We start from the raw sequence: 25,682 nt of genomic DNA, 5'->3' as shown, positions 1-25,682 counted from the left end.
AGCCAGATTTGAGTGACCTTCTGACCTGAAAGGACAAGTGCACAGACTGGAAATGTATAGATGATTTAAGTATTTGTGTTAAATATTATTTTAGTTTCCTTTCTATCAAGCTTTTTACTGGAATTGCTAATAAGTTGCCAATAGCCAACATGAATCATTTCTATTTAAAATTTTAATGCCTTCTTCCATAGGCTTAGAAGAAGTGCTAACAGATGATGCAACTGAAAAAAGCAAATCATTTCAATGATACTTGTAACTAAATGCCCACATATGAGCTAAGGCTCAGATGTAATAACTGCTCTCTGCATTAAAGAAGAATGATAAGTTAATGAGCCCCTCTGGGGTATTAAACATTAGGGTGGGGACTGGGGAACCCTGGGTGCACAGTGGAATAGAATACTTGTCCCTGCCATTGAGGAATTTCATATGCCCTAGATTTGGGGCCTGGGGGCCAAGACTTGGTAGTATTTGCTCCGGCTGACATTTACCACTAATAATAATTAATTGGTAATGGTAATACTAATAATAGCTAATGTTTATTAAGCTTGATTTCGTGTCAGACATTAAGCCAGGCACTTTATAGGTATTATCATTTAATCCCCACGTTAACCTGGTAGATTCTATTTTTAGCTCCATTTTGCAGATGAAGAAGCTGAGGTGCAGAGTTTAAGAAACTTGCCCAAGGTCACAGCCAGAATGTGACGAGAGCCACTTGACACCAGAGTTCAGGCTCTTAGCCATGGTGCCAGACTGGACATGGGCTGCCTTGTCCCAGATTATCCTTCGGGAGAGCCCTGTTTCAGGAGTGGACTAATACAGTGCTCTGGGGTCCCTCAGCTCTCGTAGTTCAGTAGCTTTAATCTCCCCCCTCTGCCCCTTCTGTGCCCACTTCTCGTGGTAGCCCCTGTGTTACACTCAATAACTGGTGGGTGGTAAGGCATTCGATAAATATTACCTTCAAATGGAAGTGGATCAAAATGATAATATTTATGAGTGCCAGCTATTACTTTGAAGTTTACTTTTCTTGAGAAAATAAAAGTAGAAATTTATGGAAAATTCTGAATTTCCCTCAAGTGTTCACCCCAGGGCCATCTGGTGGTCCATATGGAGTCTTTGTGCATATCGGGGAAATGGCTTCTCCTGGCAGGGGGATGCAGCCCTCACCCAGGTTACATGCCTGGCCAAGCAGAGCGCGGACTGGCTCTCAGCCCCGCCCTTTACCCTCACAATGTACCACAGGACATGACCTGTCCCCCTGCACATGGCAGCCCTGCTCAAGTCCAGGCTACCGATTGCCAAAGCACTCACACACCGGTAGGTAGGCTGGGGTCGTGAGCATAGGAGCCTCTGATACCGAGAAAGAGCTGGAAAAGCTAAGTGTTTTCTTTCTTGGTGCTCCTGAATCTGCAGTGAAGAGTGTGGTTTGGGGGGCATCCTGCCCGGATTTTAATCCCAGCTCTACCACTCACTGGCTAAATAACCTTGGTCGAGTTACAAGGTCTCTCTGAGTCTCAGTTTTCTCATCTGCAGAATAAGGTTGCTGTGAGGCTTCATCGGGATGGTGTATACGGAGTGTGCAGAGCAGTGCCGGGCACAGGGATGCGCTCGTCTGGTGTTGGGGGCATGGCACGTGGCTGGCATATTTAGGTGAACTTCTTCCTTCACAGAATGAGTCGAGTTGGGGATGTTGGCGCATTTGTGGCGGGATGTCGATGTCACTTTAAAGCAGCCCTCAGGAAGGCTGCCCAGAGGGGCTCCAACACAAGCAGGGACACAGTGACCTGATTCTTCAAAATGTAATTAGAAGTCGTGGACCAGCTCGTGTGCATAACATACCTGGGTAATTTTCAGCAGGATGCAACAAGCCTGCCTGCCCAGACCCTGTTCCCGAAACTGATTCAGTGTCAACAGTGTCACCTGGCACGTATTCTTCTTGAGGTTCCACAGGTGAGCCTGAGGTGTGGCTCCACTGAGACCCACCATTATAAGCTCACATTACGATGCCTTTTCCATCTTACTGTTGGTTGCCTGATGGGGGAAGAGGGCTTGTGTATGCCTTTGGAGTGGGTCACAGACTGGTGTACCGGGAAGCACAAGCATCCACAGTTTGGGGACCCAGAAGCAGGCCACAAGCCCAGCTGTGCTTCCCTTAGCCCAGAACCTTCTCCAGATCAGCTTCTCATGAGAGGAAGCTGAGTGAGGGAAACACTGGAAGGAACTGAAAAGTGGTTACAGAGAGTGGACACCTCTGGGAGTGCTTGAAGGGAGGACAGATACAGAAACAGGGTCCTTACAAACACCCAGCACCAGGGCCTTAGGCTATACCCACATATTGACAACTTTAAATTTTTAGTATTTAAAAAAACAGTTAACTTTTTAAAGGTTTGTTGCTAATTCCGTCCAAGCACTCAGTAGACAAAAGGCCAAATCCCTGGAGCTTAAAGGCAAAAGAACAAAATTCAACTGAGTACATTTTAAAGATCTTACTGGCTTTATATTTAGTGGTTCATGAGTCAGGCAGCATGCAGTCTAGCAGATAGAATGGAGCTCCAAAGAGCTATACAAGGTGAGAGATTTTATTGGAGGAAGGGAACAGAACAAGGAAATTATACTAGGCAAAAAGGTGGGTTGGTTATTGCAAGGTTCCTTTCCTTATAGGGGATGACGGGGGTTGTCAGGCAGATTACCTAACTAGTACTGATCAGTCTATTCCTGATTTAAGCTGATACCTAGTTGAGGGTTGTTTTGCCGGAAGAGCCAAAACTTTAAGTTTCCATTTGGTGACATGGGGCTTAGCATAAGCAACTCCATTTTGGGCCTGTTGTTTTGTCTTTAACAGAACAAAGCATATCATTAGAGCTTAAAGGAGTGTTCTTTTCCTGTCTTTGAGCCAAAGTAATAATAGTAAGCAATTTCAGTGTTTCAAAGCTATGTTTCATTGTTTTAACTTGTGTGAGCAGTAAATACTTTGTAGCAGTGGATGGCCCTGGCTTGTCTTATCCAGCCCAGCTTTAGGCCAGCAGAGTTGATATGTGTGTGTGGTTTTTTTTCTTTTTTCCTTTTACAATGTCAGAACAGACTTTTTGATTTTTTTAATGTTCAACAAAGGTGTTTCTCCCTTTTAGCATAGGTGACAAATAGTAGGGAAGTTCGCGTTGACCTAATGCTGGATCCAGAAAGCTTGGTAATAGTGCCAGGTATGGTGGGCTCTAGAGAGCTTACTGTTTGGGTGGTTTTTGTTTTTGCATTTATTTCATAAAGGTTTATCAGCACTGTTGTGTGCCAAGTGTGGTGCTAGGAGCTAGGGGAGACTGTGGTAAACAGCCTCACAGCCCTCACAGAATTTATACTCTTGCGGTAAAGCACACATTTGTCAAATAATAATTACAATAGTAGTAAGTACTGTGAAAGAAGAGTATGCTGAGAGTCTAGGAGAGATGAACCTGATTGAGGGGGAAGGGATTGTTGGATAGAGATCAGGATAGGCTGCTGCCTAGGCTGCAGAGGCATTCTAGGCTTCAGAAGCAGCATGTGCAAACGCCCTGAGGTGGGAAGATCCTCACACATTTAAGGAACAGAAGGGAGGCCGGTGTGGGTTGGAGTGGCAGGAGGTGAGGTCAAATCACAGAGGACCTTCTGTGCCTCAGTAAAGATACTGGAATTTGGGCTTAGGGTTTTAATGGGCCTCACTGGCCATGTCTCAGCTCCGTGTCGGCCAGGAGACTCTTTTCTCTGTCATGGAGAAGGCTCGCTCCCAAAGTGGGCCCCACCCTGGAGATTTTCTTCCTCTAGAGCTGCCCTGATGCTTCATACCCACTGGTCTCATGCTTTATCCTGCCTGACAAGTCCCCAGCATGAGCCTTATGATCCCTGAGACCGTATCATCCCCAGGCCCATAATGAAAGGATTAAATCTAAGTACTCGCGGTGGGTGAGTACCCAAATGAAATGAAAGTGAAAGCTCATCTTCCTGATGCATTCGCTTCAGATTAGTAAATCCTGGCAGTGCACATCCTTGGCTTTTGTCTCTCGAGTGCTTGGACTGAACTGGCAACAAACTTTTAAAAATCAAATTTTTTTTAATACTACAGATTTTAAGTTGGCAACGTGTGAGTATAGCGTAAAGGCCTTGGCGTTGGGTGTTTAGCCAATTCTGGGCTGTGGGGCAAACACCATGGCTGACTCCGTGTTCGTCTGGCACCTTGAAAACGCCTTTTTCCCCGTCACTGTACACCCGGCCGGCCGTGATGGGCCCCAAGCCCCTGGCGCGTCATCTGCCTATGCTCAGGTTGCCCCGGGAACCTGCCGCCCGTGGCCAGGAGTCTGATTGCCTGAACTCTGATCCTCAGCTGCCCTTTTTGGGGACCCCTCTGGCAGATTCTGCTTCATGTCAGGCAACATTTCCCAGTGACTTCTCGGCACGGGACCCAGGCAGGCTGCCCCCGATGGCCTTAGCTCTTAAATCTCACCTGGGCCTGTTCCCGGCCGCGGGCTTCTGCAGTGGTGATCCTGTACCACCGGCCTGCAGCCTGAACTTGGGGCAGAGCCATTGTGCGCTGGAGACAGCGAGTCAGCTGTTCTGACTTCCCTCCCGCTATGTGTGTGCGCACGCTCCTGACGCAGCAGAGTGCAGGAGGCCGGGCACGGTGCCGCCCTCAGAAATTACAACTCCGCTGCAAGCGAGGCACTCCTCCGGGTTCAGTTTCCACATCTATACTGTGGGCATGAGAGTAACAGCTTCCATATGGTGAGCCCTGACTCTGTTAATTCATTTAACCCTGTGAGTTCGTCGTAGTGTCTCCATTTGCTGCGCCTTCCTCGCAGGATTATGGAGGGGATTAAGTTAACGTGAAGTGCTTTGCAACCTGAAATGTATCAGATGAAAGTAATTTTATTCAAAATGGATTGGGGCAGTTCACACAGATGAAAATTGTAATTCGCAGCACTCCCAGTGCCTGTCCGTCTAGAGTGCTGATTCACAAACGTGTATCTGTTTCTAGTACAGGTCGTTCATTTAGTACATGAATATGTACTGAGGGCCTGCGATGTATCAGGCACAGTTCTAGGTGCTTAATATACGTCAGTACAGAAAATCAAAGATCGCTGCCCTCGTGATGCTTAAGTTCTAGCAGGCAGATGGATAATGAATAACGAGCACATTGTGTAGTGTATGGGGATGTTATGAGTGCTGTGCACGAGAAACAGGCAGAACAGATAAGGGGGGCCAGGAGGGCAGGTCGCTTTTCTCATCAGGGTGAGTCTCTCTGCTTTCAAATATTTCCCGAGTGCCTGCCGTGCCCTGTGGCCTGGAGACACAGCAGTGAATGGGACGAATCAGGTCCTTTCCGTCCTGGAGTTTACTTTCTGGCAGGTACAGTGGACAGTTAACAAGCAGACAAGTACATGTGATAATTGCAGGTTGAGGTGTGTGACATGAAGGAAATAAACCAGGTGATGCGAGAGCAAGTAAAGCCGGGAGCAAGTAGAGAGATGGGGTGGGCCTCTGAGTTGACATTTGAGCTGGGCCTGAAGTATGAGTGAGCCAGCCCCGGGGCGGGACCGGAACCAGGGCCAGGAGAGACTCGGAAGGTGGAGTCAGCCCAGGGAGGCCTGAGTGTGAGCACAGAGAGCGGGGCAGAAGGACCGGTGAGTCTGGGGAGAGTGGCTGGGACCCGTGGGCAGTGCAGGGCCTCGCAGGCCACAGCGAGGGGGTCTGGATTCTACCCTAACATCTGGGGATGGCCACTGAAGGGCTCCAAGTAGGGCCTGACTTGGATCTCCTTTGTGCTGTTAAAAGGCCGCCCTGCGCACTGTGTGCCTAAGCAGTGCTCCCCGTAGTCACACGTGAGGAGGACACAGTCAGTTCTCACGCTGATTCCCGCCCACATTCATCGAACCCCTGCTGTGTGCCAAGCACTGTGTGTGGTGCTTTTCATGGGCATTTCTTGGTTCACTCCTCTCTGCCCAATTTCTGATTTGTCCAGAAAGAGTCCATGCAAACTGTGATTCATTGTCTTGCAGGAGTCCCCCAAAAGCTGGGGTGCAGGGGGACCCTGGTGTGGAGAACAAGGGTGCAATGGCAGGTGGATTTAGGTGATTTAACACCAAAGCAGCAGTTGGTCTCTGTCCTTTTTTAGGATAACCCATCCTGTGACCCGCAGGAGGTTCATTGTTGTTCAGAAGCCAGAATGTACAACAGTTCTTCCCTCCACCCTCCCTGACAGGTAGAGGTCAACTGAGAGGAACAGGCCCATTCAGTCAGCTGGCCCTTTAAGAAAATGGTATTTGGCTTTTGAAACCAACTCTAGATGATAAGCTCACCCCTAAAATGAGAAGTTCCAGGGGATAAGACCCCTGTCCCGGTCGTTCTGGTAACTCAGTTCGCACAGCATTCCAATTTAAAATGCCTTTTCACATTAGCATCTCTAAATGTCAGTGGAATTTGGTGGAGACAAGAAATGGACGCAGCACTTCAGGGCCTCAGAGATAGACTAAGCCCATTTGCCAGCTTCCTTAAGCAAGCAGGTGTCCAGGCAAGCTTGATGGTGAGATGACCCCAAGGGCTACCCTAAACATTGCTGTGTTTCAAAAAGAAAAAAAGAAAGCACCTTCTCCCCCTTTCACCTTTCCAAACTAGCAACTGGAAATATTTAACTGGGCACATTGCATCACCTGCGAATCTGATAATACTCGTTCTCACAGTCTGTGTGCACGCAACGGCAAGTCTGGAGACCAAACATTTACCTATTCAAAATAATGTATTCAGTAAAGGTGTTTCAAGTCAATCCCCCTCTCTGTTGGATGGACTCTAGTAGCTTCCTGAAGTTAGTCTTTCCAACCACCTGAATTTCAGATGAAAAACAAACCTCCTTTGTTATACTACACCTTCTTGAATCTGATAGCTTAAATGCATGAAAGTCTGATAAATGCAGCTCTTCTCTTCTCCTTTTGGGCTGCATTTAGAAGGCAAATCAAGAGGATTTTCCTTTTCTTAGACGTAGCTGAACTCTATAAAGGGCTTCTGTTTTGTAATCTGTTTTCGAGATCTGATGCGTGTGTTTCTAACACCCCATCACGTGAGGAGGTCTGACGTAGCCACCCAACATGACTATGAGAAAATGCACTGCAAAGATGTGTGTGGGATGGTGGAGCCAGATCACTGAAGCAGTGTCCTTTGTCAGAACACTTTCTGCAGAGAATAGCAGATCCATGCAGTAGATTCCACTTCAGTATGGGGCCTGCGCTGGCCCAAAATGGACTGTGAGTTTGACTTTTGCAGGATTCCAGGTCAGTATCCTAATATAGCGTGTTTTTTTTAGTTGGGTTTTATTTCTAAGTGTCTTTTTATAGAAGACTTGTAGTAGAAAGAGGAGAAAGTTGCTCTGTTGATTTAGTTTCGTTATTATGTACGTTAGGAATTGAGCGGCCAAGGTGCTGCAAGAGGGCTCTTGGCTTTTTCTCTGATCAGAAGATACAGAAAAGTGGGAATCAGTCTGGCCCTGGAGAGTGGCCTTGAATAAGTGACTTCGAATTCTCACTAAGAATGCAGACTGGACAGGGTTACTTCACTTTCCATCTGTCATGTCTTGAAGATTTGCTAATAAAAGTACACCAGATTTCATTAACAAGGTCTATAAAGTTCTATATAATAGTTACACTGGTTAAACAACTTGAGGTTCATCAATTTTTTTTTTTTTGGTTGACATTGTGAGAGTTAAAATTTTTATGGAAACTATCATTTTTAAGTTGTTTGACTTCTCTGTATTTCAGTAAAATTGCCTTGTCAAATTTGGGGAGAGAAGATTTAATTAAGGTGGAAATACTGGAATTTGTTGGTTGGATCATTGTCAGGAATTGTTTCCTTTGATTTCAAGTTCAAAACCAGGAAGAGTATCCAGGATATAATGGGGAGGGGCTCATTTAGTAGATGAATGGATAGAATTGTAAGGGCAAACGGAATGCTGTGACCAAGCTAACCTTTGAGATTTGGAAGGCAAGGATTCAAGCAATGATAGATTGTGCAAACAGAATCTAGGCAGCAGCCCTGCGTACCAAGGAACAATTTTCACCTGAGTGTGTAGTGGGGAAGGCCCACACTAGGCAAATTGGTCCACCTGTTTTTCAGCCCTGTTCAAACTCAAGTGATAGATAGCAATCGCTTCACGCTTGGAAAATTAAAGACAGCTGTAGAGGGTGTGTATCTGTGTGACTGTAGGTGTGTCTGTTTCTCTATCCCTTGGATTTTCCTTCTGCCTCCTGGGCGTTCCTGCTTTGTATTTCAACACACTTTCATTTATTTTGTCTTTAGTTCCTTTAGGCTTATAGATGATTCATTTTATTGAGTAAAATAATTTCTAAATAGTTTCTTTAAAAATGATTTTGAGCATTGTCTTATAGGTTAGAGAAGTGGTTCTCAAACTTTTTATTCCCAGGACCCCCTTACACTCTTATAAATCTTTAAGGACCCAAAGAGCTTTTGTTTATCTGAATTATATCTATCAATATTTATCATATTCAAAAATTTAAATGAGAATTTTAAAACTGTTAACTTACGAAAATTAACTGTGATAAACCCAGTTACATGATAAAATGATGTATTTTAAAACATGTATTTTAAAATGTATTTTAAAAATAACTATTTTCTAAAGCAAAAAATATAGTGAGAGACTTCCCTGGCGGTCCAGTGGTTAAGACTTCACCTTCCAGTGCAGGGGGTGTGGGTTTGATCCCTGGTCGGGGAACTAAGATCCCACATGCCTCTTGGCCAAAAAACCAAAACATAAAGAACAGAAGCGATATTGTAACAAATTCAATAAAGACTTCAAAAATGGTCCACATGAAAAATATCTTATGTATATATATCTGTATATAGTGAGAAGAATGGTATTGTTTTATGTTTTTGCAAATACAGTTGACGCTTGAACAGCACAGGGGTTAGGGGCGCAGACCTTCCATGTGGTCGAAAATTCGCACAGTCTCCCTTCCTTCATATCCACAGTTCTGCATCTGTGGATTCAGCCAATCGCGGATCGTGTAGTACTATGGTACGTACTTAGTGAAAACCATTAGCATATAAGTGGATCTGAGTGGTTCAAACCTGTATTGTTCAAGGGTACACTGTATCTTTAATATCTGACTTCAGAGAAAGACGGTTGGATTTTCACATCTGCTTCTGGATTCAGCTGCAATGTGTTGTTTTAGTTGAGTTATACGAAGAAAATCCAGCCTCACCCAACTAGGTAATTGGAAAAGGGAGAAGTTTTTTAATAATCTTTTCAGTTAATGGTGGATATTCTTTGATACTACACCAGAACTTACCAGTGGGAATTTCTTAAAGGTTAATTGCAACATGGAATCCATATCAATGAACTTTCTGTACTTTGTTACATTTAAATCCACTGCTCTCTCTCACACCTTTTAGCCCCTGCATGATTTTTTTGGTAATATGCATTGGTCATTTGGAAAGTGTCGGTTCACTGAGCCATGCATAGTATCCAGAAACCACTTTCATTACATCACCACCAACATCATCAGAAAAATCATTATGTACTGAGGAGTGTTGAGCTCATTGTGGTAGATGCAGGTTTTCCAAAATTCTGTTTCTGCTTCAAAGTCTTTTGTTACTGGCAACAAAATGGCTACTTGAAATGACAGACTCACTTAGTTCATTTTCAAGGAAGTGTTTGCCCAAATACCCGTATTTGAATAGCCATGGTTTGTCTTATCATTTTTTTCAAGTAAAAATGGTGTTCCATGAAAAAAAAAAAATTGGCTAGTTCAACTCAGAACTCAAAGAAACACCCAAGTGCTTTTTCTCAAGGCAGTGTGTACCTCCCATTTTATCACACAACAGTAAGAAGACGTACAGTCAAGGGTCAAGATTTAATAAAATGAATAATTTTTACTCCTTAATCCAAGTGTTACTGGCTTGATGTGTGTTAAGTTGCCGGAAGTTTTCCCCATCTTTGCTTTTGCACCATTAATGCACATGTCAGCATGATAAAAAAGATGAATGACATCTTAGTGTTGTCATGAAAATAGTTTTTTTTTAATGTCTTTATTGGAGTATAATTGCTCTACAGTGGTGTGTTAGTTTCTGCTTTATAACAGAGCGAATCAGCTATACATATACACATATCTCCATATCTCCTCCCTCTTGCATCTCCCTCCCTCCCAACCTCCCTATCCCACCCCTCTAGGTGGTCACAAAGCACCGAGCTGATCTCCCTGTGCTATGCGGCTGCTTCCCACTAGCTATCGATTTTACGTTTGGTAGTGTATATATGTCCATGCCACTCTCTCACTTGGTCCCAGCTTACCCTTCCCCCTCCCTGTGTCCACAAGTCCATTCTGTACATCTGCGTCTTTATTCCTGTCCTGCCCCTATGAAAACAGTTTTGACCTCAAGAGCTTGCCGATAGGGTCTTGGGAGACCCAGAGGTCCATGAAACATACTTTGAGAACCTCCAGGTTAGAAGGAAGCTGGGGGGTGGGGGGGAAAGAACAGGAATTTATTTTTATTTTCCTGGTAATTTTGCTTTCTCTAGAGTAGCATTTGGGTTCACCTAGGTCTAATTTTTAAAGCTTTAAACCAGAAAGCTTTCTAAGCACAGTATGTTATTTAAGGCATTTGCTGCCCGGGGTCTGAGGAGCCAGTGCGTTTCTGCTCACTGTCGACATCAACAGTGTGTTGTACCCGCCCTGCGGGCGCAGAGGGTACCAAGATGAGCTCGGTTGTCCCTGCGCTCAAGGAACGGACAGGGACAGGTACCAAGATGAGCTCGGTTGTCCCTGCGCTCAAGGAGCAAACAGGGACAAATAGAGATGTGGACAGACGCACAACATTACATGCGACTATAAAGGTAGGAACCCCAAATTAGAAATCCGTGAGGAAGGAGGCTGACCAGAGGAGGTGTCATCTGAGATGAGTGAATGATAGGAATTGCCCGGCAGCAGAGCTAGGGACGAGGATAGAAGAAGAACCTCAAGAGGAAATACAGTTTTTCTTCTAAAACTTCATACAGAGCGTAGAAATCCTCCCGAGTGATGAGGAAAGGACCCGTATAGGGAGTCCCTGTGCTGCCTGTGCTGTGGGTGTACTGAGGAGGCTGGCGTGGGGAGGGGGCCTTCTGCCTTGTACCTTAATCCACCTCTCTACTGTTTGCATATTTTACCATCAGCATAGATTTATTTTACTTTTCTAAAACGTTAATTCTACAAGTGAAGAAAAGTCATTTTAATCATCAAAAGCATCTTATTTAAGTGCCCACCTTTGCATGAGATGAATGTGTATTGTATAAGGCTGGAATATGGCAGGAGACAAAAGCAGCAGCAGATTCTAAATATGCTAATTAAGTAGAATTTCCCTGTGGCATTTATATGAAGTATAATTATAAAGTATGTTTATCATATATTTATAAAATTCTTAAAAGCATTTACATATTTATAAAGTATACTTTATGTAAATGTACATATATGTAATTATAGCTTTAGAATTTTATATTTAATTTATATAGAGATATATATTTTGTTTATATATTGATGTATATGAAAACAGGATGATCATTCATCCTCATTTCCCAGGGTACAGTCCCAATGTATACCTGTTGCCCTGGCATGGTTATTAGTTGCACCCCCTTTCTCTCGCAAGTATCCTGTTTTTTATTTTTTCTTTTTTTAAATTTATTTTATTTTTGGCTGCATTGGGTCTTCATTGATGCACGCAGGCTTTCTCAAGTTGTGGCGAGTGGGGGCTACTCTTCGTTGCGGTGCACAGGCTTCTCATTGCGGTGGCTTCTCTTGTTGTGGAGCACGGACTCTAGGCGCGCAGGCTTCAGTAGTTGTGGCACGCGGGCTCAGTAGTTGTGGCGCACAGGCTTAGTTGCTCCTCAACATGTGGGATCTTCCCGGGCCAGGGCTCGAACCTGTGTCCCCTGCGTTGGCAGGCGGATTCTTAACCACTGCGCCACCAGGGAAGTCCAAGTATCCTGTTTTTTAGATGCTGAATTAAAAGTTCATCCTGTTTGATGTGCTTATAAAATATATTTACATACAGCATATGTTCATATAGTTATATAGTCATAGATTTATTGGTATGTGCACATGGATATATATGTATGTGTATTTATGTGTTTAGAAGGTGTATGTTAAAAGCTATTACAGCTAAAATACCAACTCAGGGAAATAGTAACATAAGTCAGATGACCACAGTTACCTAATTACAAATTAGTTTTTTTTTTTAAATATTGGCTTACCAAAATGTTTGCCTCTACATCATTTTTGTTAGCCTTTTTCATGCTTATTTATTCCATCTCAGCAGTACTACTGAAAATAATAAATATACTGCACGAAACTTGCTTTTTTGAACACGTTTTAGAAAATTACGTGTAAATTGAATTTCATCTGCTTTCCAACTTCTGTTTCTTTTTCTGAAGTCTGTTGTGGGCTTTCCATTGGCAGGAACTCCTGAGACTTCTGTTTTCATTTACTCTCAATGAAGAAATATAACAGAGAAGATCACTTTAATTTTTCTTAAGTCAAAGAATACTATTTTTGGTGAGAATGACTGCCTCCCCCCATGAGCTCATTTATGTCTTAATTCTAATTTTAGGGATATCGTTAAGTATGTCTGTTCAGAACTGTGGGCGCAAAGTGATTCTGCTTAATGTTCTTATCAGTTGCACAAACCAAACTGCCTAAAGGGGCCAGGCTGGGCTTTTTACTGAGAGAAGCCGCTTGGCGGTAAGTACTTGGACAGGTAGCACGTGCGTGCAGGTGACAGTGACACAGGGACACAGCCACGCGGTTGCCAGGCAGCCAACACCCCCTTCGCTGTCCAGTCTTCCTGTTTTTCAAGAAAAGATATGTTGATTTTTACGTTAAATCTTACTGGTTTTCAACGTGAGCTCAGTTTTTCAAAAACATGGTTCCAAAAACCATGGGGGTCAAACACAGCGTGTGGGGACCAGGTGTGCTTGTGGCCTACGGTGGGTCCCCTCTGGCCTGCAGACTTCTAACTTATTTCTTTGTTGCATGTTGGACAGGCAGAATATGGCTTGGAATTGCACCTTCAACAACTTTCACCGCTTTTTCACTTCGCATTTGCGGATTTGGATTCTTTGTCCTAAACTGTTACGCTGGGAATTCCCTGGTGGTCCAGTGGTTAGGACTCCACGCTGTCACTGCTGAGGGCCCAGGTTCAATACCTGGTCGGGGAGCTAAGATCCCGCAAGCCGCATGGTGTGGCAAACAACAAAAAGCAAACAACAGCAACAACAAAATAAAAATAAATAAAGTGTTACACTGACTCCTAGATTACAAGCTCCTTGAGGGCGTAAAACTCTCGACTGTGCCTTTTTCTGACTGAAATTCCTTTTCCTCAGCTTTGTCCATATCTGCAAGGTTTTGCTGGGCTCACACCCGTTCCCAAGCCCCTCTCCCCCCGACTCCTGAAACCTTCTCCCAGCGCTCTTGACCCTTCACCTTCCCTGGGAATCTGTGTTTTACGGCTTTTCATGAGCACATCTTATTTTCCCTGCTTTACCACAGACCTTTGGGGGCAGTATTTTTGTTCCTCTAGCGGCCCTGGGTTTTAGTGTCAGCCCCCAGGCCTGCTTCTGCCTGGTTGATATAAAACCACCTGAAGAGCCTCTGAGACAATGTGGGAAGGAGGCTTGTCAGTGTTTACTCGGTGTGCCTTTCCAACTTGTTACCGTATGAATGTATTACTTATTCACGAAATAAGGTACAAAAGTACATACGGATTCCGGGGTCTCACCCCAGCTGTTCCAAACCAGAATCTCTGCAGGGGCGGAGTAGGGGGAATCTGTAAACCTGTACTGTTTTAAAGCTTCCCAGCTGATTTTGATGCCTAGCCAGGTTTGGGAACTACTGTCCCAAAGCATGAAGTAGGTATTCAGTAAACATCTGTTCAACGGAGAGATGAACTCTTATCTTCCTGTAGCACTTAGCCTGATGCCTTGTACTTAGCAGTTGCTCAATAAATATTGGTCGAGGGAATTAAAGTAAATTTTGAGTTCAGATACTAACTCCCCTGGCCTCACTTTCTTAGGTGTGGGTGGAGCCATCACTCCTTCCCAGGTTCCCCCTCTGTCTGGGGTGGATGGATTAATTCTTACCTGGACCACTAGGACGGCCTCGCTAGCTGGTTTGCAACCAGCTGGCCTCCCTTGGATCCTTTCCACACACTGCAGCCTAAGTGATCCTGAGTGATTTTTTTTTTTAACTCAAATCTGATGATAACTTTTAATGATAACTAGTACTGACAATATAAAACTTGCTGTGGGGAGTCCTCTAGAGCCCATTATGGTCTGGTCTGACCCTTCCAAACAGGAGAAGGTACGAGTCAGGAGAGAAAGTAGATCCTACAGGGGCCCGGAACAGAGAGACCTCAAGGAAGGCCAAACAAGCACCAGCCAAGTATGTTATTGATCTATAAGCCAGTGAAGGATAGGCTGCTGCTATCCATTCAGGGGTGAACCTTTCTCCCTTCAGGGCACAGAGGAAGCCATAAAGATCCCCTTTTTTTTAAGTTTATATTCTTTATTTTTTTGGCTGCATTGGGTCTTAGTTGTGGTATGCGAGATCTTCATTGCGGCACTCGGGCTTCTCTCTAGTTGTGGAGCGTGGGCTTCTCTCTAGTTGTGGCGTGCAGGCTTCTCTCAAGTTGTGGCATGCGGGTTTTCTCTTCTCTAGTTATGGCATGCAGGCTCCAGGGTGGGTGGGCTCTGTAGTTGTGGCACGTGGACTCCAGAGCACGGGGGCTCTGTACTCTAATTGAGACGTGTGAACTCAGTATTTGTGGCGCTCAGGCTTAGTTGCCCCGTGGCATGTGGAATCTTAGTTCCCCGACCAGGGATCGAACCCAAGTCCCCTACATTGGAAGTTGGATTCTTTGCCCCTGGACCACCGGGGAAGTCCCAGAGATCCCTTTTCATTTAATTTTATTTAAAGATTTAATCCCCCACATCCCTAGAAAAGATTCATGGAAGGTTCCACTTAAAGGCAGGGAAAACAAGAGGAAAAGAGCTATCACTAAATCAAGAGAGTGAGACAGTAGTCACACCAGAAACCCAGGCTCACAGTGGCTACAACAGTCGATGGTAAACGTTAGTTCTAAGCATCCTCGTGTCGAGAATTAAGAGAGAATAAACGTGGTGAGTACATTGTTCTCATTATCTGAATAATGAAGAATTTGTTAGTAGAAATGCTCTTTTTCCAATGGCTGAATGAGATAAAAGGAAGTTATCGAATGGATTCTTGTATAAAGGACTGTCTAAATAACATAATGGGCAGAGCTTATAATCCTTACAAAAAGGTGAAAAGAGATCCTTTATGTGGCCATCTGGTCTTTTCCAACTGAATAAATGCCGTGGGCTAAACATTATACTCCAGTGCTAGGAATACATTGCCACTGGGAGTTAAAGAAATAGCAGCAAGGTACGTGGCTTTCTGGACATTGTGTGATTAGAGGTAGACTTGATGAATAGCTGGGTAGTATATCCTTTAGACCAAAGCGGGTATTTGGGGGGGGTACAGATTAAGTGCAGGAGTGATCCATTAGTGTGTAGTGGAATTAGTTTGGTGAGTTGCTGTTAGCATTTTTTAAGTGAAAGAGAATAGGGCAGAACAGACTGCATCACACATAGTAAGGGTAAGTTTTAGTTTCATTTCTGTCTTAAGTCACTGTGTACCATGTATTTTTTACTGTGGGTAACTATGAAAGCCACTGCTTTGGATTGTCCCTCACTAGAATATTAGTGGGTAGGCTCTGGCCATTCTAGGCTCATTATAGAACATAGAGGATAACAAGACCAGAGCTCTGGGAACAACGGAGGTAGCATCCTCAGACCAGAACAAGAGCCATAGTGCCTTTAAATTGTGCTAATTTAGGAACCTGTGACTAGGCACGGTATTGTAAACTCAGAAATATACTTTCCTTGTTTTGTTTTGTTTCCTTTTTGATTGAACACCCCAGTCTACTTTGGCTGTGATAAAAGCGAAATCAGAAGGAACGGGATGGGTCCCCACAAGGAAGGGCCAGAGGGCAGAGTGCCCCTAGTGGTCAGACTTGGTCATGCAGACTGAGACTACACTGAGAAACCCTTCGGAGCCACGAATCAGGAATGGCTCCTGCAGTTCTTGCTTCTTTCCCGAGCAGCCAATGCCTTTACTCACAGGTACTGCTTACTTAGGGAAAACTTTTAAAAAATCATTTTCCTGCTTCATGAATTACGTTTGGATCAGATCATCAGGGCGATCTTCTGAAATAGATAAGGAGGCTTGTGGTGGGACCATGGCATTGCCCGACTCTAAGAGTTCAGTGCAGCAGCCCTGCGTGATGATGAGACCTTTAACATTTGGCCGGGGAACCTTTCTCCAAGCTACAACTTTGGAGAAAGAAGGAGAAAAAGTTCTGGGAGGATTTCCAACTATAACAACTATTAGCAGTGGTATGAGGAACAGGCTGGGGCAAGATAAAGATTAAACTTCTAAGGTTGACTCCAAGTCTTGGGAGCAGCAACAGAATGAGATTTAAAAAAAAAAACAATTATTTTCATACAAAAAACGTTTTTCAAAGAAATTGAAAACGGCCTACAAATAAAGGAGCTCCTTGTGTCAGGGTCTCTGACCATTTCTCTCCTCTTGTTTCAGATGACAGTCATGTCCCTTTCCAGGGACCTCAAGGACGACTTTCACAGCGACACAGTGCTCTCAATCTTGAATGAGCAGCGCATTCGGGGCATTTTATGTGATGTCACTATCATTGTGGAAGACACCAAATTTAAAGCCCACAGCAATGTCCTGGCTGCTTCAAGCCTTTATTTCAAAAATATCTTTTGGAGTCACACCATCTGTATTTCCAGCCACGTCCTGGAGCTGGATGATCTCAAAGCCGAAGTGTTTACAGAAATCCTTAATTATATCTACAGCTCCACAGTCGTCGTCAAGAGACAAGAAACAGTCACTGATCTTGCAGCTGCAGGAAAAAAGCTGGGAATATCCTTCTTGGAAGATCTTACCGATCGCAACTTTTCAAATTCCCCAGGTCCTTATGTATTCTGCATTACCGAAAAGGGAGTGGTTAAAGAAGAAAAAAATGAAAAAAGGCATGAAGAACCAGCCATCACTAATGGGCCAAGGATCACAAATGCATTTTCCATCATCGAAACGGAAAATAGTAATAATATGTTTTCTCCACTGGACTTGAGGGCAAGTTTCAAAAAGGTCTCCGACTCCATGAGAACCACCAGCCTTTGCCTGGAGAGGACTGACGTCTGCCACGAGGTGGAGCCCGTGCACACCCTCGCCGAGCACTCCTACGCCGTGTCTTCCGTGACTGAGGCTTACAGAAGTCTGCCTGTACGGGAACGGGACAGCAGTTCACCTGGGAAAACAGGTAAAGAAAACTGCGAAGCGGTTGCAGCAAAACCGAAAACATGCCGAAAGCCAAAGACAATCTCCGCACCCCAGGATTCGGATTCACCTCCAGAAAGTATACCCCCCCCTCCAGCAACCAACTTGGAAATGAATCAAGAAGGAAGTCCACAGCCAGCTGCAATTCTTTCCCTTTCAAAATCTCCCAGCAACAACGAAGGAGAGGTCCATTTTCCCAGGGCAGAGGAAAATAAATCCTCCGATGCCCCCACACTGCCAGCCACAGAGGTGCCGCCTCTCATTTACAATTGTAGCTGTTGTTCCAAATCCTTCGACAGCAGCACTTTGCTCAGCGCCCACATGCAGCTTCACAAGCCAACCCAGGAGCCCTTGGTGTGCAAGCATTGCAACAAACAGTTCAGCACCCTCAACAGACTGGATCGGCACGAGCAGATCTGCATGAGGTCAAGCCACATGCCCGTTCCTGGAGGGAATCAGCGCTTCTTAGAAAACTATCCCACCATTGGGCAGAATGGAGGTGCGTTCACAGGTCCAGAGCCTTTATTATCTGAGAATAGGATTGGTGAATTTTCCAGTCCCGGAAGTACCTTGCCAGAAACAGAACACATGGTTAAATTTGTTAACGGGCAAATGCTCTACAGCTGCGTAGTATGCAAACGTAGTTATGTGACTTTATCCAGCCTCCGGAGACATGCCAATGTTCACTCGTGGAGAAGAACGTATCCTTGCCATTACTGCAACAAAGTATTTGCATTGGCTGAGTATAGGACAAGACATGAGATTTGGCACACAGGAGAAAGGCGGTATCAGTGCATTTTCTGCCTGGAAACGTTCATGACGTACTATATACTCAAAAACCACCAGAAGTCTTTCCATGCCATCGATCATAGACTTTCCATCAGTAAAAAAACAGCAAACGGGGGCTTGAAGCCTAGTGTCTATCCATATAAGCTTTATAGGCTCCTGCCCATGAAATGCAAGAGGGCTCCTTACAAGAGCTACCGACATTCTTCCTATGAAAATACTCGAGAAAACAGTCAGATGAACGAGTCTGCACCTGGTCCCTATGTTATTCAGAATCCACACGGCTCTGAATTGCCTACTCTGAATTTCCAAAACAGTGTAAACACCTTGACCAGCAGTCCAGCCATCCCCCTGGAAACACCAGCACGTCAGGATGTACCCACTTCCACCAGTGCACAAAACGCAGAGGGTACCAAATGGGGAGAGAGGGGAGAGTTGAAAGTTGATCTGGACAGTAACTTTTATTCAACAGAGGTGTCAGTTTCTTCTGCTGAAAATGCCGTCAGTTCGGGCCTCCGGGCAGGGGACGCGCCCGTTTTGTCTGTGAGTAACGGCAGTGAGAACTCCACCTCTGTGATCAGCTACAGTGGCTCAGCGCCCTCGGTCATCGTGCACAGCAGCCAGTTTTCATCGGTGATAATGCACAGCAATGCCGTTGCTGCCACAAGCAGCCACAACCCCGCAGCCCCTTCAGACCTGGCTGGCAGTCAGAGCCCGAAAGACGATGGCAAAGCCGAGCCAGACAGAGTGGGGAGGGTTGTCAGCAGACCCAAGAGCATGAAGGAGAAAAAGAAAACCATCCTGTGTAACAGGGGAGAAGTACCAGAGGAGTCCAGATACATTGCTGATCCTGGAGGGTCATTGAGCAAAACCACAAATATCATTAAAGAAACTAGTAAAATTGAAACTTACATCGCAAAGCCTGCTCTCCCGGGAACCTCCACAAACAGCAACGTCGCGCCCCTTTGCCAGATAACAGTGAAAATCGGGAACGAAGCCATTGTGAAAAGGCACATCCTAGGATCTAAATTGTTCTATAAAAGAGGGAGGAGGCCCAAGTACCAAATGCAGGAGGAGACTCCGCCACGAGAGAGTGAACAGGAAACCAACAGAGACAGCCCGATCGGGCTCTGCCAGTCCGAGTGCGTGGAGATGAGTGAGATGTTTGACGATGCCAGTGACCAGGATTCCACGGATAAACCGTGGCGCCCTTACTACAACTACAAACCCAAAAAGAAATCCAGACAGTTGAGAAAAATGAGGAAAGCCAACTGGAGGAAGGAGCATGAAAACAGGAGCCCGAGCAGCAAATGTAAATACCCGGCCGAACTGGACTGCGCAGTGGGGAAGGCTCCCCAGGAGAAGGCCTTCGAGGAAGAAGAAAATAAAGAGATGCCCAAGTTGCAGTGTGAACTCTGTGACGGAGACAAAGCCTCGGGGGCCGGGAATCAAGGGAGGCCCCACCGGCATCTCACGGCCAGGCCTTATGCGTGTGAGCTCTGTTCCAAGCAGTTCCAGAGCCCCTCCACCCTGAAGATGCACATGAGGTGTCACACGGGAGAGAAGCCGTACCAGTGCAAGACCTGCGGACGGTGCTTCTCGGTGCAAGGCAACCTACAGAAACACGAGCGCATCCACCTGGGCGTGAAGGAGTTCGTCTGTCAGTATTGCAACAAGGCCTTCACGTTGAACGAGACCCTCAAAATCCACGAAAGAATCCACACTGGCGAAAAGCGATACCACTGTCAGTTCTGCTTTCAGAGTTTTTTGTATCTCTCCACGAAAAGGAATCACGAGCAGAGGCATATCCGAGAGCATAATGGGAAGGGCTATGCCTGCTTCCAGTGCCCCAAAATTTGCAAAACAGCTGCTGCCCTTGGAATGCACCAGAAGAAACACTTATTCAAAAGCCCAAGTCAGCGGGAGAAAACAGAAGGTGACACGGGCCACGAGAACTCAAATCCCCTGGAGAATCCACATTTCATTGATTCAGAAGACAGTGACCAAAAGGATAATGGACAAACCGTTGTTGATAATGTCCTTTGAATGGTGATACTTGGAAAAATCTTCGAAACTATAAGTTGGTGGGTTTGGGTTTTTCGGATTTTTTTTTGTTTTTTTTTTTAAGTTAGCCGTTTTCTTTTGTTTCTGTTTAATTTTGTTCACATAACAGTCATGAAGGAGTGAAATGTAACAAAGAAAATCTCATTTGTGAAAATTCCAGGAAAAGGATCCTAATATCTACTTTGGGTTTTAGCATTAACTTCATGCAAAGTACACAAAAACAAAGTAGCTGAATCTTCCAATATCCCAAGTGACCTGTGAAAGTTTATGAAGTTCTCAGCTATGATATTTCTGCCAGTCGGGGGAAAGAAAAGAGTTTAATTTTAGCGTAATTTAAAACTTTCTGATAAGTGCTAATAGGAACTGGCTGCTGAACTGTCTTTAGTCACTGGAGAAAATAAGGGTCAGATGTCATGAAAATGTCATCTTCATAAATAAGTTCAAAGGTAAATGAGCTATGACAGTCATTATTCCCAACCAGCTTCTATTAAAATTGTTTAAATTAATGGATACCTACGAAATAATATAGTTGAAAATACGTGTGAAATGAGTAACCCGAGTAGGACATTCATACATTATCTAGAAGTACTTTTCTGCAACACAAACCTTGTAAAATACATATATAAATCACTCTTAACTTTTAACTGTCCATGTCCCCTGTAGTGAATTATAATGATGAGCAATAGATCTGCAAATAATGAGGACTGATGTAAAAATCAGTAGAAAGCATTTTGAATATTACTTAAGAGCATGTGTATGCTTTTAGAGGGAATGCTGTTCTCTTGAAGTTATGGCTGAGCTGTTATTAGAACTGGTCTACTCAAGTCACAGAAAACATAGGTCATGCCTTATCCATGGGGGAGAGCCTTCCCAGAAGTTACCTGTGGTTACCTGTGCTGTGCTGTATATTACTTTTTAGTGGCCTCACTTCAGAAAATGAAGAAAGGTCAGATTCTTCTGAAACTCCCTGCAGTCTTCCATCCATCACGAGGCCATGGACATGGAGGTCTTTCCAGGTAGATTTAACCAGTCTCAAGGGTTCAAGCGAAACCTGACGCCTTCCGTGCCACTGAAGGAGTGTCCAGGAAATGTAGCGCAAAGCATGTGTACGGCGGTGAATTCCCAGGCCCTTGAAAGTGACAGAAAGCCCAATCCCTACAATTGTTAGCCTTCTTGGAGATCATGCAGCCCACAAGCACATACTATTTAAAAAAAAAAAAAAAGGACAAGAGAAACACACACCCCCGCCCCACCCATTAATGACTTGAGGGGGCAGAGGGAGTGATGATCTTCCTTGCCTCGAACGGAGCTTTGTCTTTGGGGGGGTGGGGAGATAGAATGTGGAGTGACAAGGTTCCGTCACTTACTGATATGACTCAGAAATACATCCACAAACCAGATGCCTTGTCTTAATGTTTGCAGACATCTAGCCCGCTTGCTAAAAACCACTTCCGTTTTTAATGTTCTTTTATGCTGACCCACACCATCAGCACTGCCCTCAAAATCTAACTGCCCTGTAGGCTATTCCGTCATGTGGACTAGGTTCCTGGGAGGCTGGAAGTCATGATTCTTACTTTTTAAACTGCCAGAATAGGAGAGAGAGAGAGAAAAAACGTTCTTACCCTTTGATGACCAGTATGAGCAGAATCTGGGACCCGGTTCAAGGATGACCTGCGGCCATTCATGTTCACGGGATGTGATAGCTGGAAACCCAAGATGACCCAAGGTTGCAAGGTTACCATTGTGAAGAAGTAGCTCAAAGGACTCCAGATCCTCTCTCCAAGCGTTGTGATACCTCCATGAAGAAGACTTAATAAGGATTGGGGTGGGCAAGAAAGCATTTAAACACCCAGAAAAGGACATGATCAAAGCTGACCTTTTTATACTGTAGTACTTTGCTGTTAAATAACCCCAGTATTGTATTTGCATTTATCTTTTGTTCATCTGCTTTCACTTACAAACAGTATTATGTAATAGAGGAAAATGGAAAAATGCAAACGAGTCCAACTTTATTTTATACATTGTATATATGTATACCTGCACTATTCATTTGGGTTTTGTTAAAAAGATAGTTGCAAAGGGCCTAAGAAATTTTGAATTGATGATTAGAAAACTGAATAAGCAATCCTGTGATCTACTAATTTGTTTTATCTCAATTAGGCTTATGGATCAAGGAGAATTACTGTGTGTTTCAGTCACTTTGATTTGCGGTAACTCCAAATACAAAATGATTACATGTACTGATGTCTCCCAGCCCTTCCATGTGGATACTTTTTAAGTGGACTTGTATGCTGATAATTCTAGACCAAAGTAAATATGGCAGAATATTTATACATGAAAAAAATAATTTTGCAAATATTTTCTATAATTGTATTATTCGTTGAAAATGTTGATAGCTTGTGTTAGTTTCAGGGAGGGGTGTATATTTTGATAAAAAAAATACTTGACTTTGTAATCCTGTATATTCTATACAATTTATAGCAGAGCCGTTTTAAGACAGCCTTGTCGCATTTTTTGTTAATTGTGAAAATTTTATTCTAAGTGATGTTTATGCATTGAGTACATAACGACCAACTAGAATTAAAGTAAGTGTGAACAGTGAACATACTGTATGCTGTACAAGATATATTGTAATTTGCTGTTTTAGCATCTGTATTTTGGTTAGAAGATATTATTAAATACAGATGTTAAGGGTTGGAAAAGTCTAATTTTATTTTTAGAACTAATGGATATAAATTTGTTTTTGCTTGATTAAAATAGCTTATTCCTATGTTGTCTCTTCTTAAACGTTTTAGTGTTAATTATTTTGTGCAGCCAAGCAGCTATTTCATCTGTGTGAGTCACAGCATTGTTTCACATATGAGTCATTCAATATATTTCTGTTTCCTTTCTTGTTTACATTCCATGGTACCTGCTTACATGCTTAGGACTCAAATGGAATATGACATTAAAAAAAAGCAGAATAAAAGAGACTGAACTCTTGTTATCATTTAGTGCTTTGGATAGGCCGATCTTACGATAAATCAGAGTGTTGGAAGTATTCTGCTCTGGATATCCACAGAAAACAAATTACACTTACTAACTACCAGGTATTCGGCAGCATCCTTTCCGTGGGCTATTTCATTCAGTCCTTTCCCGACAACCTTAGGAAGGAGACCTCATTTTCTGCACTTTATAGTGACATTGAGCAGATCCCACAGCCAGACAGTGCCAGGATCGCAACCCAGGGCTGCCTGACTCCAGAGCCCATGTTTTTGTTCCTTCTCGGCATCTTAGAGGGAAATGCTTAACGTAAACTCAACGGAGAGTGAGGAAAAGAGCTTGTGATGGTAGTTGTCACAATGACAGCTGTAAAGAGGCTCAGCCTCCCTGGACTCAACTCTCATTTGCTCACTGAGGCCTCAGTACTTCGGGCGTTTGGTTTCTCTTATATTTGAGGATATTGCCCTATGAAGTCAGTTTGTAAGAGTTTGTCCACTTTTTTTTTTTTGAATACAGGGTGAAATTATAATGCTATTATAAACTAGTCATTTTTCACATAAAGAAAAAATCTGTCCCGTCATCACTTGCAACCTTAGCTAATTATCTGCAAATACAGGCAGTCACAATGGGTGATGTGACAGGAGGGCCAGTGGCTCAGGCAGCACAACCCACCAGCAGCACAGGGAAAATAACTCAAATTTCCAGCCCTAATGGCTGGCCCATAGCATCAATTTTGTATTTGAAGAACAACCCAAACTGAATTCTCCAAAAATTCTCTTAACTACTCTCTGCTAAAAGGAACTTAATTATCTATCAAAACAACAGAATTAATATTGAAAGAATTCGTAACAGTTGGGAAACAACTGGATTAAAAGCATAAAAACATCACGCAAAGCGGTCCTATTTGTACATATTCTTTGAATGATTTCTGGTCTTTTCGTTCCTATCGCTCACCTTCCTCTTTCTTCATCCCCTATTGACTGATTTGGTTCTACTTCCTGTCTCTTATCAGTTCCTTTTTGCAGGGGCAGCTCTTCTTCCATTTCAAGTTCCTCCTAAGTTACCTAAGAACTCACCTCCCACCCCCCATCCTGGACATCTATTAATCAAGCTCCTTTGACCCCTCCCTCCCTCCCCAGTTTGCATCCTTTGACCCTGATTCTTCAAGCAAGATGGTCAAGGGAGCAGGCAGGTTGACTCGGTATGCAATTTTTAAAACCTTAAAACTCAGCACTCCAAACTTAGACAACTAAAGAAGAACCGTTTATAACAGAAACGTGATTGCATTTTTATTATTTCATTCTTGACATCTGAGATATCAAGTAATTCTATTTAGAATATTATACTGAGAAGTCAGAAGCATGTTTTTCAATCATCTTTGATGAGTTCTGTGTAGTGAGTATTTTGTTCCTGTTCCAAGAAACTTTGGTACGTATATTTAAAAGATGTAACATGCTAACTTACAAAGAATTTTATTCATTTACTCAAAATGTGCTGAATTTTAAGTGTCGGGCATTTTGTCAAGCCTACAGAGATAGAAGAGGTAACCTGTGACTTCAAGGAACTTGAGTCCGCGGAAGGAGGCAATAGATGATTACAAGATAAGCCCTGAGCTCCTAGGGGCTCAGAACCAAAGCTCCTAGCTGGGGCTGATGGAGCCTGGGCTTCCCAGTCAGGACAGGTCCAGGTAGCTGTGACTAAAACAAAGAAACCACAAGTGAGTGTAGACCCCGCAAGCCTGGGGTGTGGGGTGGTGAGTCAGGGGAGGCATGTTAAGGACACATCACCAGGGCCTCGGGGGCGTGCTCTCTAGCCTGAGAATAGAAGAACCATAGCAGGGGTTGGGGGGAGAGCATGAGGGGCTGAGTGCCAGGAGATGAGGTCAGAGAGGTGTGCCACAGGTCCAAGCAAGATGAGCCATTGTAGGGCTTAAGCAGAGAGAAAACCATCTGATGTGTTTAAAGAATCATGCTCACTGCAATGTAGAGACCACAGGACGAGGCAAGGTGGGTGGGGAGATCAGATGGGAGGCTGGGACCGTACAGGTGAGAGATGACAGTGGTTTGGTTAAGAGTGGGTGTAACGAAAGCGGTAAGACTAGGTCACGTTCTGGATAGATGATTTTTAAGTCTTTAAAGAAATTCAAACATGCAAAAGTAGAATAGTACGATGGACCCCAGTGAACCCGTCATCCAACTTCAACAATCAACCATTCACAGCCAATTTTGTTTTATCTGTACCCTCACCTGCTTCCTCTGTACTGTGTTATTTTGAAGTAGATCTCAGACATCATACCGTTTCGTCTGTAAATACGTTCATATTTCAGAATGTACCTTTGTTAAAAAGTAAGCGTTTTCGGGCTTCCCTGGTGGCGCAGTGGTTGAGAGTCTGCCTGCCGATGCAGGGGACGCGGGT

General features: G+C 44.0%; 1 protein-coding gene across 5 annotated transcripts in view; it reads left to right on the top strand.

Annotated features, from left to right (window-relative positions):
- The window catches only part of ZBTB38 (zinc finger and BTB domain containing 38), a 77,085-nt gene extending 53,206 nt beyond the window's left edge, over positions 1-23,879 (top strand). For all 5 annotated transcript variants that reach the window (XM_079923211.1, XM_079923210.1, XM_079923213.1 and 2 more), the window contains one exon: positions 16,674-23,879. In XM_079923211.1, coding sequence (XP_079779337.1) covers positions 16,674-20,267 — 3,594 coding nt within the window. In that variant the 3' untranslated portion in view covers positions 20,268-23,879. The remainder of the gene's footprint in view (positions 1-16,673) is intronic.
- The last annotated feature ends 1,803 nt before the right edge of the window (positions 23,880-25,682 follow it).

This window comes from Stenella coeruleoalba, assembly GCF_951394435.1.
Source record: "Stenella coeruleoalba genome assembly, chromosome: 5".
NCBI classification, from domain to species: Eukaryota; Metazoa; Chordata; class Mammalia; order Artiodactyla; family Delphinidae; genus Stenella; species Stenella coeruleoalba.
Note: the sequence above shows the minus strand (reverse complement) of the source record. Positions and strands in the feature narration are given on the sequence as shown.